Source organism: Trichoderma ghanense (genome assembly GCF_004382785.1).
Source record: "Trichoderma ghanense strain CCMA-1212 chromosome Unknown scaffold_10, whole genome shotgun sequence".
Taxonomy (NCBI): Eukaryota; Fungi; Ascomycota; class Sordariomycetes; order Hypocreales; family Hypocreaceae; genus Trichoderma; species Trichoderma ghanense.
This window is the reverse complement of record NW_027395673.1, coordinates 1,018,682-1,036,174: the sequence shown is the minus strand read 5'-3', so window position 1 is coordinate 1,036,174 and position 17,493 is coordinate 1,018,682. Positions and strand designations below refer to the sequence as shown.

The window sequence follows — 17,493 nt, the reverse complement described above, 5'->3', positions numbered from 1 at the left end:
GATCCCCCGCATTCACTTGTTCAATATCAATCGGGCATTTCATCACCGCTATGCAGAGTTTCGGAGTCAACGATAAGGCCAACTCCTTTCTTGCTTTTACGCAGGATGCCTCTTGTTGGTCATAGTACAGCAAACTCGCTCCATTTCGCCTTCTCCAATCCCAGTCCCAAACCCAACCATGTTATATGGGTATATTATCCTCAGATTCCTCGTCTCAGCCTTACCCTTGCGCCTTACATGTATCGTCGATCATGGTGAAAATCGCGGTCGAGAAGAAGGGAGAATGTGATTCCGAACCGGTCGGACAGATTAACAGGCAGTCTATCTCTAATATCTACCATCATTTTGCGCCTCGACATCGTACCGATAGCTGGCTCCATATGGAGCTTGGGTCTGCGGGCTGTAAAAGTTCTGCGAGTTTTGACGCAATGGCTGTCTGTTGGGCGGCATTCGTGGTCCAGTTCCGCTGTAGTAGCTATCAGTCGGCTCCCGACCCGACACTGGCTCAGTCATCTGCCTCTGGGGAGCGAACCGCAACCCCCGCAGAGGGACCTGATTTGTCGCGCTTCTCACTGGCTGCTGAGGCGCTCTGGAATATGACGAGCCCGCCGCGGATGGCGCTGGGCTGGATCGACCCTCATTGTTAAAGGTGTACGACCTCGGTGGTGGACCTCGCAAAGACTGATTGTCGTCTTGCATATTCTGGCTATAGCTGTTGTAGTCGGCACGCGGAGGGATTGGCCTTGCCGCTGGTGTATACATTGGCGACGCGGTGACGGGGCCCATGCTCGCCGGGCTCTGAGAATAAGGCTGCTGATGATAGGACGACGATATTGAGCCAGAACGTACATGGCCCATATCCAGCGGAGGCCCATTGTTTGGAGGGCTTTGAGAGCGCGGCTGATAGTACGAAGAGTTTGAGCCATTGCGCATATGGCTCAGGTCCGGTGGAGAGCCATTGCTCCTCATCGACTCTCCCGTCCCAGTCCTTTGCAGATATGGCACGGTTGGGGCCATGTTTTCGGGCGAGGCTGATCGCGTGTGCGTATATCCCATATCGGCTGCGGAGTTGACAAGCGGAGCCCGTGAGGAATAGCTCATGGTCGAAGCTCCCGTCATGCTGCGCGGGGGCATCTGTCGCTTGAAGTCGCCGGCCGGGGTTCCTGGATTCGAAGTGTAGGCGGGCAACGGTGGCGTCACGCCAGCTTGCTGCGACGTGAACAGGCGGTTGACGTTGGGCAGAGTCGGAAGAGATGCGTCAGGGTGTGCGTCGCCCTTTTCGGTCATGGCTCTCTTCATCCTGTCGGCCTGGCCCTTGGCGAGCGCCTGGTTGACCGTCTTGGTGACAATCTTGAGTAGAGCGCTGTTGACTTTTCGCTCGCAGTAGCCCGTGAGGCCTCCGTCGGTACGGGGGATCCAGTGAAAGAGGAAGAAGACGTAGAAGAGGGCGGCGGAAATCAAGTAGAGAGCTGAAAAGACCCACACGACGAGCGTGAAGCACATGCCGCCGAGAATGGCAGCCTGGCGAAAGTCTGACTGCGCCAGCGTCTTGATTTTGTCAAAGAAGGCAGAGATGGAGCCCTCGACAGAGTCTGAGCTGACGGCGAGCCTTGCCATGTAGACAGACCTGAGAGTCAGAGCATTGACAACCTGTCGCGGGCTGGTGCAAAACAGGACGCGGATCCAGGCTGTAGAACGGTCAGTCAAGGTGAGTCGGGGGAAGAAGAGTTAAAAGTCCGGTTGCGGCACATACACTGAAAGCTGAAATAGGTGAAGAGGGCGATGTATTCGACGCCCTTTTTACTCTTGGTGAGCTCGCCAAAGACCAGAAATCGCTTGAACCCCTGGCCGGACCCGAGACGGATCGACTCCCAGCGGACAGCCAGGCTGTCGAGATAGACCTCGGCAACATTGCCGCGCTTGATCTTGCGAGCGGCGCGAACCCATTCAAAGCCCAGGTTGATAAAGGACAAGATGATGCAGCCAGAGAAGATCCACCTGGAGACGGACAAGGGAATCGCGGGCTCGATCTCGGACGACCATCGGTTGAAGACGAGCAGCTGGACGGCAGTGAAGGTATCGACTCCGTAGACGGCCAGGGAGATGATGAGGCCCATCCAGAGGGTGATGTAGGCGAAGATGGCGCCGCAGCCCTTGGCCTTGAAGTCGGAGAGGTTGATGTAATCCCATTTCTGGTCAGTATACTGCCGGGTTTCCTTTTTGCGGTGGCTGAGGCAGCCCATGTTGGCGATTGATGTGGCGATGCCAGCAAATGACGGGTTACTTGGTCGTCGAATCGAGGCAAACAAAGGATTAGAAGTCCGCTGCTGGATGAAGTTTGAGTAGAGAAATGGAGAAAAAAAAAAGATGAGAGTAAACAAGAAGAAGCGGTATCGAAAAGGGAAACAAACAAAGAGAATGAGTCGCAAGTTGCTCGAAAATGAAGGGGAAAAGACGTCGTAGTAGAGAGCGATGGTTTGTACGGCCCTGCCGACTGCACTCGTCGTTCCTCGCCTGCGAAGTTCCGACGGCGCTCCCTCACGAAAAGATGGACGAAACCAGCGATGGATGCTCGCCGGGAGTCTGAAGGAAGGAAAACGACCGTCGCCTCCAAGAAGAAAAGGAAGAGAAAGAAGAAGAAGCAGCGAAAGCAGACCAACAAGGGACTGGCATGTGAGTGGGCACAATCACACCAGGCTAAGGTGGACAATAGAGTGGAGGGAGCGCTTCACAAGCGGCTCACCCCCAAGGCCAAGGTCCGGGGCGCTACCGTACCATCGCGCACGCGCCGCACCATGCAGGTCGCCGTTGGAATCGGATCAGAGTCGACAAGAGCGGCGAATTGCGATCGGCCAGCGAGGCGTGCGCTGAAACAGTTTGGAATGCGACCGGGCTAGTGAGAAGCTGCAGAGAGGCCCCCCAAGGTGAGGCGCCAGAGGAGCCATGCAAGGCGGGCGGGAGTTGGTTTGCAGGACCCGGCTTGGCGTCTCAGATGGGAGCCCCTGGAGCGAGTGTCGGCATGGCTGGGGGTTGGAGGCTGAATCGGGGGCAGATGGGAACGGCGGCAATGGAACATGGAAGTGAGTGGCTGTTGTTGTAGACTGGTGCGCGGAATGATGGAGATGGAAGATGGGATGGAGGTGGTGAGTGATGCCTGAGGATATTATTCTGCCGTCTGCATGAAGGCGGTGGCCAAGGTGCTTCTCACGAGGAAAGGCAGGCGAGGTACATGCAGATACTCCCTCGGTGTGATGGTTTCGATGGGAAATGAAGTCGTGATTGAGCAATGCATTAATCCCTCTCCTATCAGCTAGTGGTGAGTTTACATGAACTGACTGTATGGTGAGTTGTCTCAGAGGAAGTTGTCAAAGGAGACTTATCCTGTATGTGGGATGGACGCGGCCATGGAGCTGTATGCACCTCTACAGCTGCCACTCTCTGTTTGTTTCTCACCACAAAGTCCACCAACAGCAGCAACATCATCTCAACTCACTCTGCCTCTCTCATCGCCATCGCCATCACATCACTCCAGACCAGGGTCCAGCCTCCAACCCACTTGAAACGCCGCTGACTGGCCCAGGCCCAACCCGATCGCTTCAGCATATCAGCGGCCGCCCAGGCACCTCGGCCCCGTGATTGGCTGCTCGCTGGCGAACTGCCCTCCAGACCCCTGCAGCGAATCTCGGGCTTGTGGCCGCCAGTCGTGTCGCATTTTCCGCGCTTGTCGACCCGGACGAGCGCCGTGCCGTCCATTCGGTTGGCCGTCGCTTGTCGCCGTTGATGCTTGGGCGACCTGCGGTTGCATGCAGAGCTGCGCGAACAGCGCTTGAGCTTCTTTTATAGAACTGCCATATGCTTAAACGGGCATGGATTCACTTTGGACGGATTCGGACATGGCAAGTACTCAAGTACTCATCCATAGATTCTTGCTGTAGCTACCTATAGATTGGACGGAGAGAGAGAATGACGCAAATAGATTGGCCGTTAATCTACTCACGAGGCTCATGTCGCGCTAAAGCCATCGCGTCCCTATTGAAGCCTGCAGCAAAAGGTCATATGGGCGAACAAAGGATTCACGGTTGTCAACACCACGAGATAAGGCTGGCAAAATTGCACATACATACACGACTGATAATACTCAAGAGCAATACTCTGGTGATTATGCCCTCCAGCATTGGTTTAGTACAACGCCTCACCGCAAATTGGCAGTGGAAGAGAAAGACGCGGATATAGCGGCTACAAACCCGTGTATAGCTTCGTCTTCCCCACCGGCACTTTCATCATCAGTATTCCGCGAGGTAAAATGAGTCCATAGCCTTTCTCTGTCTCCAGTAGACATGGAGTTTCATGATAGGCGCTACCTCGTATATGAGCTATTGATTTTGAGACAAGGCCTAGTGAGGCTGGACAAGCGTCGCCTGTGATGCCTCACAAACTACCTTACCAATGCTATGAGATACTGCTGCAGCGTGACTCACAGCTCGCAGCATAGGTTGCTTGAATTGACGATCCATGATATACTCGATGATTCACAGAAAAGAATATGAGATGAGTCAAAAACAGCAGATTGATCGTATACAGCGTGAATATATACTTTTTGAGCCGTTCACATGAGGCTCTACACAGCTGACGAATATAGAGGCGAGACCAACAAAAGTACCTCCCCCATCGAGTCTAGGTCAGACCCGGTTTGACTCACGCGGTGAACCAGGAATCCTCCTCGGCAGCACGAAGCCGACAAGGAGCTCCAAATCGCTACTTCTCTTATATAGAAGATTTTTCAATTGTCTTGAGTTTTACAGCTATTTTCTGCCCTTTGTCTGACGATGGCGATGTGAATGACTGGAATCACGATGGGAGTAATCTTACAGCCAGACTATGCGGCGGCAGCCCTGACATTAATCATCGCCGTGCTTTCGTTCTCGTCACTTCAGAAGCTTGTTGTAAACAGTCGTGCCCAACAGCGACGACAAGATGGACGCATATACGAGGATGAAGATGGAGCGGCAAGTGAAGATTCAATAGCCAGGTTCTCCAACAAGGTCCAGTTCATCATCATATTCGCCATCAACATATCGGCAATTGTACTCGCAGGCGCAGAGGCTATTTTCACGGCTGTCCAAAATGGATTCGCAATTGCTGGCTCGGATATGCCTCTGCTGGGCATCTATTTGCTTGTCCCGGCATGGGTGAGCTTCTATCGCAGAGCCCTTGGAGGGGTGATAGTGAAACTGACGAGTCCAGATATTCCTGCTTTTGCAACTTTTTATGGCGGCTCGAGAAGCGGCAGCTGTTGAAAGATTCAACAGCGTTACATCAACCCTATGGACAGGCGTCTTGATTGTGTGTATAGCTTCGGTGGACCTTCACGCCCTCAATGGCCTCAGCTCTCGCGACGACGCTGGACTTCTCACCACATCAGTCTTGACAGCAGTTCAGATTGGCGCAGCTATAGCTCTGATGGCAACAATCTTTACCATCCAAAGACGTCCCGATGTCTTCCGGTCAGACGGAAGAATCGTCGACTCCCAAAAGACGCTCAGCCTCTGGTCAAGATACAGCTTCGGATGGGGCCTCGGCATGCTCCGGGCAGCAGGCACTGAAAAGTTCGAAAACTCGGACATGCCGGCAATGGATCACGTCGTCAGGTCCGAAAACGCAACGGCAAACTTCAAAGACATCATCTTCAAGCCCGACCGCCTCCCGCTGTGGGCGCACATTACCTGGAAGTACCGCTACCAGTTCCTGTTCCAATGGAGCGCTACTCTCTTCACAAACTTCTTCGATGTTGCTCCCGCTTTTGCTAATCTGCAGTTGCTTCGGTACCTCGAGAGCCGCGACAACTTGGATGTCATTGATCCTGTTGCTTGGATATACGTCGCTGCGATTGTGATTGCCACAATCAGCTCCCGTTTGGTCGACTCGAGAGTTATGTGGTCCGAGATGGCCGACATTGTCATTCCTCTGAGATCAACCTTGACCGGGCTCATGTACGAAAAGCTAATGAGGATGGAAGATTCGCTTCACATTCCCAAGGACGAAAAATCCTCCGATACAGACACTGCAGACTCTGAAGATGCCGACGAGCAGGATAAGCAGCCAAACATGAGGTCTCAACAGGACATCGTCAACATGTTCTCCGTCGACTGCGACGCAATCGCCAGATTCGGCTCCCAAAGCGGGCAATACATCAACTGCGCAGGCCAATTCCTCATCATCGTCATCTTCCTGCTGCACCTCGTGGGCTGGCAAAGCCTCTGCGCAGGAATGCTAGGGATCCTCGTCCTCTTCCCCATCAACAGGGCTCTCGGGGCCCGATACGGCGCCAACCAGAAGATCCTGATGAAGCTTCGCGACAAGAGATCGGCCATCATCACCGAGGCACTACACGGCATCCGACAGATCAAGTTTTCCGCAATCGAGACGCAATGGACGGACAAGATTGAGCAAGTGCGTGAGCGGGAGCTTGCGATGCTATGGAAAACTCGAATCATCAACTTCTACATGGCCATTGCTTCCGAGTTTACGCCCATTGTTCTGACGGCACTTTCTTTGGCTACGTACTCGTACATCAATGGGACGCTACTGCCTTCGGTTGCGTTTACCGCCATTACGTTGTTCATGATACTCGAGGGGATCGTGGAGCATATCCCGCTGCTGCTGGTTACCGCCATCAATGCCAAAGTCAGCTGTGACAGAATCGACAAGTTCTTCCGCAACCCTGATAAAAAGGACAATATTCACCCAGGTACTTCAGTATCCTTCCACGACGCGACCATTACATTTCCCTCTGGCTCAGAAGATCCGGCCGAGGACCGGTTTGCCCTGAGAAAGCTCAACCTCGAGTTCCCCAACAATTCTCTCAGTGTGATTTCTGGACCAACTGGATCAGGCAAATCCCTTCTCCTCGCATCTATCCTCGGCGAAGCGGAGGTGCTGGCCGGCTATATTCAAGTCCCAAAAGCTCCTCCTCCTGAACAGCGGTACGACAGCAAAGCGACCGCCGCGAACTGGATCATTCCCACTGCCATTTGCTTCATTTCACAAATTCCATGGATTGAAAACGCAACAATCAAGGAGAATGTTCTCTTTGGTCTCCCCTTCGACCCCATCAGATACGACAAAGTTCTCCAAGCCTGTGCACTATCACAAGACCTCTCTCTATTCGACGACGGCGACGAAACCGAAGTCGGGGCTCAAGGAGTCACTCTCAGTGGTGGACAGAAATGGCGGCTGACTCTCGCCCGAGCATTATACTCCAGAGCAGGCATCATGGTGATTGACGATGTCTTTAGTGCTCTCGACGCCCACGTCGGCAAGCATGTCTTTGCGAATGCACTTCTTGGAGAGCTCGGCAAGGGGAGAACTCGAATTCTAGTCACGCACCACACTTCGCTATGCCTTCCGCGTGCGGATTACGCGGTTCACCTTTCGGCTAGTGGGCTTGTCGAGCATTCAGGTCCGGTAGAGGAGCTGCGACGTACCGGAGTCTTGGAGCATATCATCGAAGCCGACGATGTCGAGGAAGTGCAGAGAGATGCCGATGCAGACCCAAAACAGCCCAATGGATTGGTCACCAGCCCATCCCAGAATGCCGTTCCAAAAGCTGCAAAGCCACCGAAGAAGCTTGTTGAGGACGAAAAGAGGGAGGTGGGAAGGGTCAAGACGTCTGTCTACGTTGGGTACCTCAAGTCTTTCAGCGGATTGCCTTTCTGGATTTTCCTCATCCTCCTCTTTGCCTTCGCTCAAGGCCTGACACTCGGTCGCACGTATTGGATCAAGATTTGGTCCAGTTCAAGCGAACAAATCGACAACAGCTTGTCCATCACGGCATATCAATACAGGCATACTTTGCAGACGCAGATGTTTGGTCAGTCAGGGAACTTTGTCAACTCAACAAAGGCTTCCGTTGGCCTTCGGTCAGAGGATCAAATCAAGAGCCTTTGGTTCTATCTCGGAGTGTACTGTCTGATATCGACGGTGTCAGTCGTGGTATCCGTCAGTCGTCTCTACTGCGTCTACGCCGGCTCGCTGCGAGCCTCGCGAAGGATCTTCCAGGGGATATTGCGCAGCGTGCTTCGCGCGCCCCTTCGATGGCTCGACACCGTGCCGACGGGCAGAATCCTCAACCGCTTCACGGGAGACTTTACCAGCATGGACTCTTCACTGGCTACCAACTTTTACTACTTTGCCACCGTGACATGGGAAATGCTTGGGATCATGGTAGCAGGTGTTTTTGTCTCGCCCTTCATGATCTTGATCGCCATCATCCTCCTCCTGGCATGTGCTCACTACGCCCGGCGATACATGGTCGCAGCCCGAACGCTCAAACGCCTCGAATCCACCAACAAGTCCCCCGTCATATCGCACTTTGCATCCTCGCTCAGCGGTCTATCCACTATTCGAGCATTCTCAAAGCCTCCCGAGTTTACACATAGAATGTTTGCCCTCATCGACGACTGGGCGGCTTGCAGCTGGTACATCACCGCCTTCAGGATGTGGTTGATGCTGAGGATAGGCGTCACGGCGTCCATGTTCGCTGCCGTGGTTGGCATTTTCGTCGTCACTACGCCGAGGATTGATGCTAGTTTGGCTGGCTTCGTATTGTCCTTTGCTCTCAACTTTGGACATGCTATCAATTGGGGTATATCTGTGTCGACGCAGACGGAATTGGATATGAATGCCACGGAGCGAATTTTTGAGTATCAGAATCTGGAGATTGAGACCCAGGATGGAGAAGAAGTGCGTGCGAGCTGGCCGGAGGAGGGCAGGATTGAGGTTGAGAATCTGGAGGTTGGGTATGCGGAGGGTCTGCCTTCTATCTTGAAAGGGCTGAGCTTTACAGCTGAACGCAATCAGAGGATTGGAATCGTCGGTCGAACAGGTGGAGGTAAGTCTTCGATGTGACTCTCGACTCGCAGCTTATTGTCCCATTTTCTCTGCTCTTCGCGGATATGTGCTAATGACAGCAGGCAAATCGACCTTTTCGCTGGCCCTCTTCCGCTTCCTCCAGACTCGCTCAGGCAGCATCACGATTGACGGCGTCGACATTTCCAAGATCAAGCTCCACGACCTGCGCACCCGCCTCGCCATTATCCCGCAAGATCCATTCCTCTTCTCCGGCACCATCCGCACAAACCTCGATCCGTTCAACCAATTCAGCGACTACGAGCTTCAGAAAGCATTGATCCGAGTGCATCTCGTCCCCTCGAGCCCAGGCACACCTGTTCCCGAAGCAATCCTCGACGAATCATCTTCTACAACCATCACCGAGAACGGCTCAGACGCAAACTCTTCTCTGACGCTCTCTTCCCCCGTCGCTTCCGGCGGCTCCAATCTTTCTCAGGGCCAGAAGCAGCTTCTTTGCCTTGCGCGCGCAATATTATCGCGTCCCAAGATTCTTCTGCTAGATGAAGCTACTTCGGCTGTGGATATGGCGACGGACAGATTGATACAGCAGTCTATTCGTCAGGAGTTTTCGGATTCGACATTGTTGGTTATAGCGCACCGATTGAGCACCGTGGTGGATTTTGATAGAATCCTGGTTATCAAGGAGGGGAAGACTGCGGAGTTTGGTACGCCGAAGGAGTTGCTTGAGATTGAAAATGGGTTGTTTAGAGAGATGGTGGCGCAGAGTGGTGAGAAGGATGAGTTGGTGAAGTTGATTTCGGCAACATAGATTTTTGAATAGAACATGGTTGGATGTCGGGTTGTTGGGGAGCGATAGAGGTGGGTTTCACATAGTTTGCGTCCTTTCGGGATATGTTATAGAGAAAACTAATAGTGCTTTGCGAATTGAATCATTACAGCTATATAAATGCGCATGTAGTGTCAAACCAAGTCATACTTTCACCAGCTCTCTCGCCTGGAATTTCAAGATACTAGTATCTACAAGAGAAAGAATGTCATAGGAAGGATGTGTATTGAAATGATTTCACCATCATGCTTTTTATTCATTTCACATGATGTCAGTCGATCTGAGCGCAGAGCTTGGTGGCCCAGTCAATCTTGATTTGACCATCGGGATTGGCGATGGACTGGGGAACATTGTTGGTCTGGCCAGGGGCGGGAAAGCAGAGCTTCTCGTCGGCTGCAGAGGCAGTGAGGGCAAGGCCCAGCAGGGCGAAGGCGGCAGTTGAGAATTGCATCATGGTGCTCATGAGATGCTTGGCTCAGAGAAAGTGTGTAATGATGAACACTATGGTTTTCGTCGACCAAGAAGATTTATATATAAATTGTTCCATATTTCAAGTTATATATCTCACGATAATGGTTATACTCGGGGGACAACTCATGCCCCGATTCACAGAATCTTGCCGTGTGAAGTCGATATTGAGACGCCAGACGAGGCCTAGAAGAAAAGTGAAATGTAACCTTGTGCACATTAATACCACCTGTTGATCGAAATATGAATTTATACTTACTGCAAGCCGTTACTGATAGCGGAAGTCCTCATAGAATCGGACAGACTGGATACCTCATGGAGCGTTACCACCTTTATTCATGCGATGACCATGATCGGTTTCCATTCACAGCGAGATTGAGTACCATCACGAAAACCGCATCCTCATCCTCTTCTTGACTATACAGCCTTCGAGTCATACGTTGCCTCGGTAGATGCCCCGGTTCCTTGCCATAGTCGCCTAGGATCGGACGATATGTGTGTGGCCTTGTGAAACCCCGGTGCGGGTTCCTCCTCCGGGGTATTCCGTCAAGGAGGCAACTATCTCCGAGCGCAATTATATTTGCCTAATATGCTACATCTTATGCTTAAAGCTGAGCTGTAAGCCGTTCATGGGGTATAGGGGGCGGGAACGGGCTATGGTGCAGGCCCCGGCAGAGGTAGCTTAGGAAAGTATACATCGTCTCCAAGCTCCGAGATGCTATACATAGGTTTAAGTTAGTATCATTGGTCTGTTCTCAGAGTTAAGAGAGCTTCATTGTAATGGGTTAACTGGAGCATTTATGGGACCTGATGTATATCCGTATAAGTCGATCACTCCAGACGAGGGTAACGACGCGAGTAACTCGAGTCTTCCCGCTCCGGTTAATATATTCTAGAATTGCCTGCCCATGGACGTATCTCTCTTGTTCTTCTGTGTTTACGTACGTAAATCGGGCCGATGCTTGTACGTAGCAATCGTAACCTGCGTCTCGGTTAATTTGTCTTCACCCCAGATTCTCCAGGGCCACAGCCATCCCCAGTCAGGACAATATATGCCAGCATGTCTTCTCTTCCCAGATAAGGCAATGGCAACGGAATGACTCTGCTTTTTTTTTTTCAAGGGTTAAGAAGGTAGGCGATCATTACATGAATTCATCGTTGGATTTGTAAGTTCTTCCCAGCCTATGTTCCAAAGTAAGATCTCTATGTAGTTGCTCAGTCAGCTTCTCTGCCGTTACATTTGACTTGCCCCTTAGGTATTGTTATCTTCGAGCAACTTCTGTGAAATGGCTTTATATGTGAAAGCGCCACAGGCGCCCAATATATGTATGTAGCTTTAAGAAGAAGCTTCAGGGAACATCAACCCCTAAACTTCCACAGACGACATTGCCCCCAGAGGAGAAATCTCCAGGGAAACAAAGGATTCCACTCAGTCTGAAAGAAAAAGAAACTATGACTAGCAGGCTCTGGAGTTTGCTTGATGATATAATTCAGTGTCATCACTCCGCATCCTCAAACTACGTATGTTCCTACAATATATCAGGCTTTCTCTTTGGGATTCTCCAAAGACGGCTTTCACTATTCTCAACTCGATCGGAGAAGTGGTCATAACTTCACTTTCGCCTTATCGTAGACTCTCTATCCCCTTAAGAATAAGCGGAGGTAAAAAAAAAAAGGTTTGTATTAGGGTCCTCTACACCAAGACTAGCCCCAGAAACACCACCCCGAGCATTGCCCCTCTGCATCTTCTGGTTATCAAGCGTTTCCTATACAGCACTCGTCCACTTCTTTATCTTTTCCGGATTCCATTTCGAGGCAAGGAAGCCAATCGCAATGAAGATGAGCGATATAGCGGCAGATAACGGGACTGTTGGGAGTCAGGCACAATCAGTACGTTATCTCAGATGCGGCAAACGGTTCAAATGCATCCGTGAATGAGAATAGTAAAGAGGGTGTCAAGGAAGCTCTGTGTACGTGAATATGAATACAGAATCAATGTAGCTCACATGTAATCTTTGACACGTAGCCTAATGTCAAGCTGTTGCCGTCAAATTCCTTGGCGGGAATGGCGAAGAACGCGGCAATGAAAGACAGAGGTAGCTGCAATGATCTGCTGTTAGCATTTTATTCATCTCCCATGATCCTCCGTCCCCCATCCTCGTCGTCGGAAGAGACTGCAAAAGACTCACAAAGACAATGGTAACAATGGTAAAGACCATCAGCGTTCTTCCTTGTTTCTCAGCCTCGAGCGTCATGAGATGGGATTGCTCGGCCTGCAGACGGGCAGTTCGTGCGTCAATCATGTTGTTTTGCTTCTGCTTCAAATCGACAAGTGTGCTCAGCTGTTGATAGCCACATGTTAGCCTTGCTCCCTCTCGCGGTATTTTCCGGCCGCTGTGACACCATATCATCCTCCATCGAATACGTTTTGGTGCTTGTTAAGGGCTGACGAACCGCAGAGTTGGTATTCTTCGCACGCTCATTCATCCTCTTGATCTGTTTCGAATGTCGAGTGATGGTTCGCAGCGGGAGGTTCTGTCTCTCTCTGAGGTCCCCCCAAATCATGCTCTGGTTCCGTTTCGTAGAACTGTTACTTGAGCTCTGGGGCTCTGTACCAGGCAACCCACCAGAGCTGAGGCTCTCATCGTCGAGTATGCCCTCGCCGTCGCTGTCGGTATCGTCGTCCGTGGGGTCAATATGAATGCTTCGCCGATGCCCACTGTATTCTCTCTCCATGATTCTGCCGTGAGAAGCCCTCCAAAAAGCCGGCCTATAGGTTGAAGCTTTGACTCGCGCGTCGTCATTGGGGTCAATGTTGTGCTGATTCATAGAGCGAATGATTCGATCCAACGAGTCAATGGCCTCCTTCTGTTCTGCAAAGACTTTATCCATCATTTCCAGCTCGTCCTGGATGTCCTTGATTTGCCGGAGGAGGGTGATTTCCCTTGTGATATCAAGAACATAGAAGCGTCCGAACTTTTCGAGAAGATGAATGAGGTGCTTGATCCTGTCACCGCCGGCTAGTTTCCGCAGCAGCTTGATATCACTGTCATCGGGAATCTCTCGGTCTTTGGTGTACTCGCGGTAGTCTTTGCACAGTTGTTCCGCATCCTGAAAGTGAGTTGTTTGCCTTTGCCCGAGTGCTTGTTTGTCATCTGATTTTTGACCTGAACTGCCTCCTGGGGTGCCGACTTTATATTGTCGGAGCACTTCTTCTTCGAGCAGCTTCTCAAGCAAGTTCAGGTCACTCATGATCTTGTTCGATAAGCGCTTGAACGAGGGAGCTCGTTGTAACGTAGGTTTGGCCTTGAGGTCATCTTCATCCTCGGATCCATCCAGCTTCGCACGAGTCTGCATCAAAGTGTTGAATGTATTGAAGAGCACGGCTTCTTCATTCATCTGCCCAATATAAACATGAGTGGTTAGCAGTCGTGTATATGTCAGGCCCCAGACAAGAGAACCGGGAGATCGACGTATCTTACAATATAGCTGATGGAATTCTCGTAAACCTCTGCAAAGTTGAGCATGTCGGAAGAATGATCCAGAAGCGCCCTCGAGCATCTGCTAGCAATAACACCCGCGAGGTCATACGGTGTTTTCACAGCACTGGGCCTCTGCTGAATGTAGGCCTTTGTGATCTGCGAGACGTCAGTAGTACGTCTGGGATCCAATATTCGCTTGTGTTCAGCCGCAACGTCGTTCCAATCCCTGCTCGGGAAACATGTAACGATTGTTTGGGCCTCTCCTGATGCATTGACGAGAATCCATAACCAGAGTTGATCCACCATGATGGCTGTTAGCGGATCTTTCTCGGCGCTCTTCTTTCCTCGATTCAGTCTCTTCTGGTATCGGTGAACAGTTTGATCAGCATCTCGGACCTTTGTGTCTTTGAGATTGTGATACAGGTACTGGTCCAGGGTTCTCCGAATATGAAGAACATGGCGAGCATTTGGATCGCAGTGGTCTTCCTGCAACAAATAATGTCTCAGGAGCTTTTCTTCTTTGTCGGATTTTAGCTTGGTGCATTTGGTCTTGAGCGATCCCGGAGAGTTTTCTGCTATGAACTGCGATCTCGCTTGCATTGCTTCTTCTTCATCCCAGTGCATATAGGGCATCTATTTCCATCGTCGCTGTTGTGTCAGTCACTGTATCGACCGTACCATAGACATTGAGGTAATAGGTACTCACGAATAGAAACACATGCTTGTCCTTTCTACTGTCTCCGAGTCCTATAACCCATATCAGCCAGTTGTCTCGCCACGAGGAGAAGGGAAGGAAACTCCAGGGGCAGCTTACCTCGGCTCTTCTTGTCTTTGAAGGCTTCTGAAAAGTCATGGCACGCCGGAATCATGAATCGGGCGTGTGCGGACCCGCGCTCTCCTTCATGTTGTCTCTTGACCCAGCGTTTCGGGTCCAAGACTTTGTAAGCTGACGAGGGATCTTGATGGTAGATTTTTCCAATCACAGCCTTGTTGATGGTTAGCAGAATGCACCTTTCTTGAGTGTGAGGACTACGGGGCTCACCTCAGCCCATTTCATCTGTGACAAGCAATCAGCAACCATCAGACCATGATTCGAAACATTCCAGGGCTATCACGTACGTTGTTTGCTGGCAGGTGAAACCACCTAAACTTGACGTCGTTTTCGTCATCAACAGAGAAGAAGTTGTCCTCCTTTTCCATTAAACTGGCGACGGTAAATTCCTGAAACTTTGGATCCTTATCGACGAAGAAGTCAACCACGGTAGCTTCGAAGTGCTCATCGACTTCTTGCTTCAGATCTTTCCGAGTGGCCAGCTTTCCAGTGCCTCTCTCCAACTTGAGCAACATCAGAGTCGTTGAGTCTCTCTTTCTGGTCGCAGTATCCAGCAGGTCCTTCTTCAAGTTGTCATTCACCGGAATTCCGACCTGCAATAGCTTTCGAATCGTGTTGTGCTGCTTCTCCTCAACAGCAGTGCGTAACGCCTCTTCGTCCCCGGCACCGTGACTGATGAGGAACTCGGCAACCTGGATCCTGTCATGCTTGATTGCGTTCATAAGTGGTGTCGGATTGCTGTCCGCGCTGCGATCGTCGGCCTCTGTTGGGGCGACTTTTGCACCTCGCTGCTTGAGAACTTGAACAAAACAGAGAGCCCCTTCCCTCGCGGCCCGCTCCATCTGGTTGGCCAACCACTTTCGCTTTTTTCTCCCAGCCTTCAGGTCACCAGTCAGCCGCATGTCGATCAGCTTGCCAATGGTTTCTTTATGTTCTCTAAGGACCGCAGCACTGAGCTCCTTTTCGATCTCGCTGTCATCGAGGGGAAGCAAGTCGGTCTGTTTAGGAGCCTCCTTGGGACCATCATTTTCGCCGTCTTTACTCTCATAGTACTTCAGCAGTTTCAAGAAAGTCTCAAAGATGTTTGCATCTCTGCTTCTCGCAGCGGCTTCGAGTGGTGAAGGCCCCCTGGCCGTGCTGTCCTTGGCGCTGCTCAGGCCGTCGTGCTGCAGAGCGAGCTGGATCACTGAAGCCTGACCGGTCAAAGCCGCCCATGAGAAGGGGGTCATCCCAAACTCATCTCCCCTGTTCAGTATGGATGGACCTTGGTCGAGATACGCCGTGAAAAGCGTTTCATGACCGAGGGCGGCGGTCCAGCATAGTAGCCTCTGGAGTCGTTCTTCATCCGGAGAAGGTACCATGTCAGGACGGGTAGTATTGGTGAAGGCATGACTGGGTCGGCTCATTCCATCGTCCGTAAAGAGAGATGCAGATACCTGCATGTTTGACGGATAAGCTTCCAGGAGGACCACGATTCTAATGTTCTTAGAATCTTCAGGTTGTTGCATTTCGATGTCGGCTGTTCCATTCTTGAAGGTTGTGTCCGTGTCTCCAGTGATCCTGGGAAGGGGCCTTTTAGGGTTGTTGACCATCTTCTCAATGTCGTTGTCAGGTTCAAAGTAGCCAACTTTTGCATCCTGGATGGCAACTGGTTTATGGAATCCATCCAGAATCTTTGTTGTGAAGGACAGGCTGAATTTGGCCACGAGCTTCTTGCGGCCATGGAACAGATCCGCGGGGCAGTTCAAGTCGATGGAAACGAGAGCGCCGCGCGTGTGGTTTTCGATGTGACTGATGGAAGTGGCCCTATCGATGATGTCGATGGTACTTGTCAAACGGAGTGGGCTGCGAATCTGCATCGTGAGCGAATTGTCGCCTCCGGTATGATGACATAGAACCCCAAACCTTTCTACAGAGATTTGGGGAATATGAGGATCAAGGTGTCATTAAGTCGAGCTCTTAAATAGGGCTTGCAAGAATTAGGTCCATCGTCACGTTGAGCGTTGGACGTACGGGAGCATTTATCCGTATATCACCTTGGCATGGATCTCGCAACTACATCTCTTGCCACAACTGAGAATGTTTGCTACGGTCGTGTTATAGGCGACCCGGTGGCTTCCCCGAGACATACCATAAGGACTTTTGATGCCAACTCACCTGCATATGCAAGGCAAGGCCCATGTACTCGTATTGTTATACCCTGCCAAAGATAAGTACAACTGAACCAGTCAACCATGTCGGCCGTATTTGCATCTCATCATTTTCTGCAGACTGCATGTGCATCTGCACATGCAGAGCTGAATATCGAGCTTCGCACCGTATGCCATCTATGGAGAGCTGTTCATCATGACTGGCGTAAATTCAATACAGGGGTCTAGCCCAGGACTATCATCTCTGATGAGGCTCAATATTGTCGAGACAAAGTCGAGTCATTGGCTATGGAGTTGCTGACATGCTACGCCCTCTGCCAACAAGATGACACCGAAGGAGCCGCATCCGCAAAATAAATCGCGAAGGAATCACACAAGACCTTTTTTGGCATTATGTTGGTTACGCAACCCAACACATCATTCCCGACCCTCCAATCACCCAAGAAGTATTAATTAATCCGGCTGGTAGCCTCGATTGTGGCTGACTGCAATGCCGCGTCTCAGCTGGCTCGAGTTCAAGTATTCCGACACACAAACTCAGCAGTCCCGGTCGAGTCAACATCACACAGCTTACAATTGCTAAACCCATGTTTTAAGGACTGATTTTTGTTCAAATTAGCCATCCTTTACTAAATCATGTGTCGCCCCGGGCTGGATGGACTACGATACATATGCACATCTGGAAATGAGCTCGTCGAGATCATCGAACGTCCTGTGCAAGACGGAGGCACGCTAGCTGTTGTCCAGGATGAAGCTGTTCCTGTTCTTGTATCTTTTGTCTTGGTCGCCTTTGCGGCTGAAAGAAACAATGGACGCCTTACCACCGCCCCAACCTCCCTCCACGGCTTGTCATCTCATGTTGGG

At 51.2% G+C, this 17,493-nt stretch overlaps 6 protein-coding genes across 6 annotated transcripts; 2 read left to right on the top strand and 4 right to left on the bottom strand.

The window, feature by feature from the left end:
• Positions 1 to 327: 327 nt before the first annotated feature.
• On the bottom strand, positions 328 to 2,243 carry CCMA1212_007936 (putative vacuolar membrane protein; the record flags this gene model as incomplete). The annotated part of the gene is made up of 2 exons (XM_073705094.1): positions 328 to 1,688; positions 1,754 to 2,243. 2 exons carry the CDS (start codon positions 2,241 to 2,243, stop codon positions 328 to 330), a joined length of 1,851 nt encoding a protein of 616 aa, XP_073556742.1.
• Positions 2,244 to 2,564: 321 nt separating this feature from the next.
• On the top strand, positions 2,565 to 2,897 carry CCMA1212_007935 (uncharacterized protein; the record flags this gene model as incomplete). Its single annotated transcript, XM_073705093.1, has 1 exon — positions 2,565 to 2,897. The coding sequence occupies one exon, from the start codon at positions 2,565 to 2,567 to the stop codon at positions 2,895 to 2,897; it is 333 nt and encodes a 110-aa protein (XP_073556741.1).
• A 592-nt stretch (positions 2,898 to 3,489) lies between these two features.
• Positions 3,490 to 3,753, bottom strand: CCMA1212_007934 (uncharacterized protein; the record flags this gene model as incomplete). The annotated part of the gene is made up of 1 exon (XM_073705092.1): positions 3,490 to 3,753. One exon carries the CDS (start codon positions 3,751 to 3,753, stop codon positions 3,490 to 3,492), a length of 264 nt encoding a protein of 87 aa, XP_073556701.1.
• A 1,085-nt stretch (positions 3,754 to 4,838) lies between these two features.
• On the top strand, positions 4,839 to 9,679 carry CCMA1212_007933 (ATP-dependent bile acid permease; the record flags this gene model as incomplete). The annotated part of the gene is made up of 3 exons (XM_073705091.1): positions 4,839 to 5,189; positions 5,245 to 8,890; positions 8,973 to 9,679. The coding sequence occupies 3 exons, from the start codon at positions 4,839 to 4,841 to the stop codon at positions 9,677 to 9,679; spliced, it is 4,704 nt and encodes a 1,567-aa protein (XP_073556699.1).
• Positions 9,680 to 9,968: 289 nt separating this feature from the next.
• On the bottom strand, positions 9,969 to 10,151 carry CCMA1212_007932 (uncharacterized protein; the record flags this gene model as incomplete). The annotated part of the gene is made up of 1 exon (XM_073705090.1): positions 9,969 to 10,151. The coding sequence occupies one exon, from the start codon at positions 10,149 to 10,151 to the stop codon at positions 9,969 to 9,971; it is 183 nt and encodes a 60-aa protein (XP_073556700.1).
• Positions 10,152 to 12,157: 2,006 nt separating this feature from the next.
• On the bottom strand, positions 12,158 to 16,388 carry CCMA1212_007931 (uncharacterized protein; the record flags this gene model as incomplete). The annotated part of the gene is given in 7 exon segments (XM_073705089.1): positions 12,158 to 12,265; positions 12,355 to 12,599; positions 12,616 to 13,564; positions 13,648 to 14,280; positions 14,354 to 14,394; positions 14,462 to 14,633; positions 14,767 to 16,388. 7 exon segments carry the CDS (start codon positions 16,336 to 16,338, stop codon positions 12,158 to 12,160), a joined length of 3,720 nt encoding a protein of 1,239 aa, XP_073556698.1. The 5' UTR covers positions 16,339 to 16,388.
• Between the last annotated feature and the right edge of the window lie 1,105 nt (positions 16,389 to 17,493).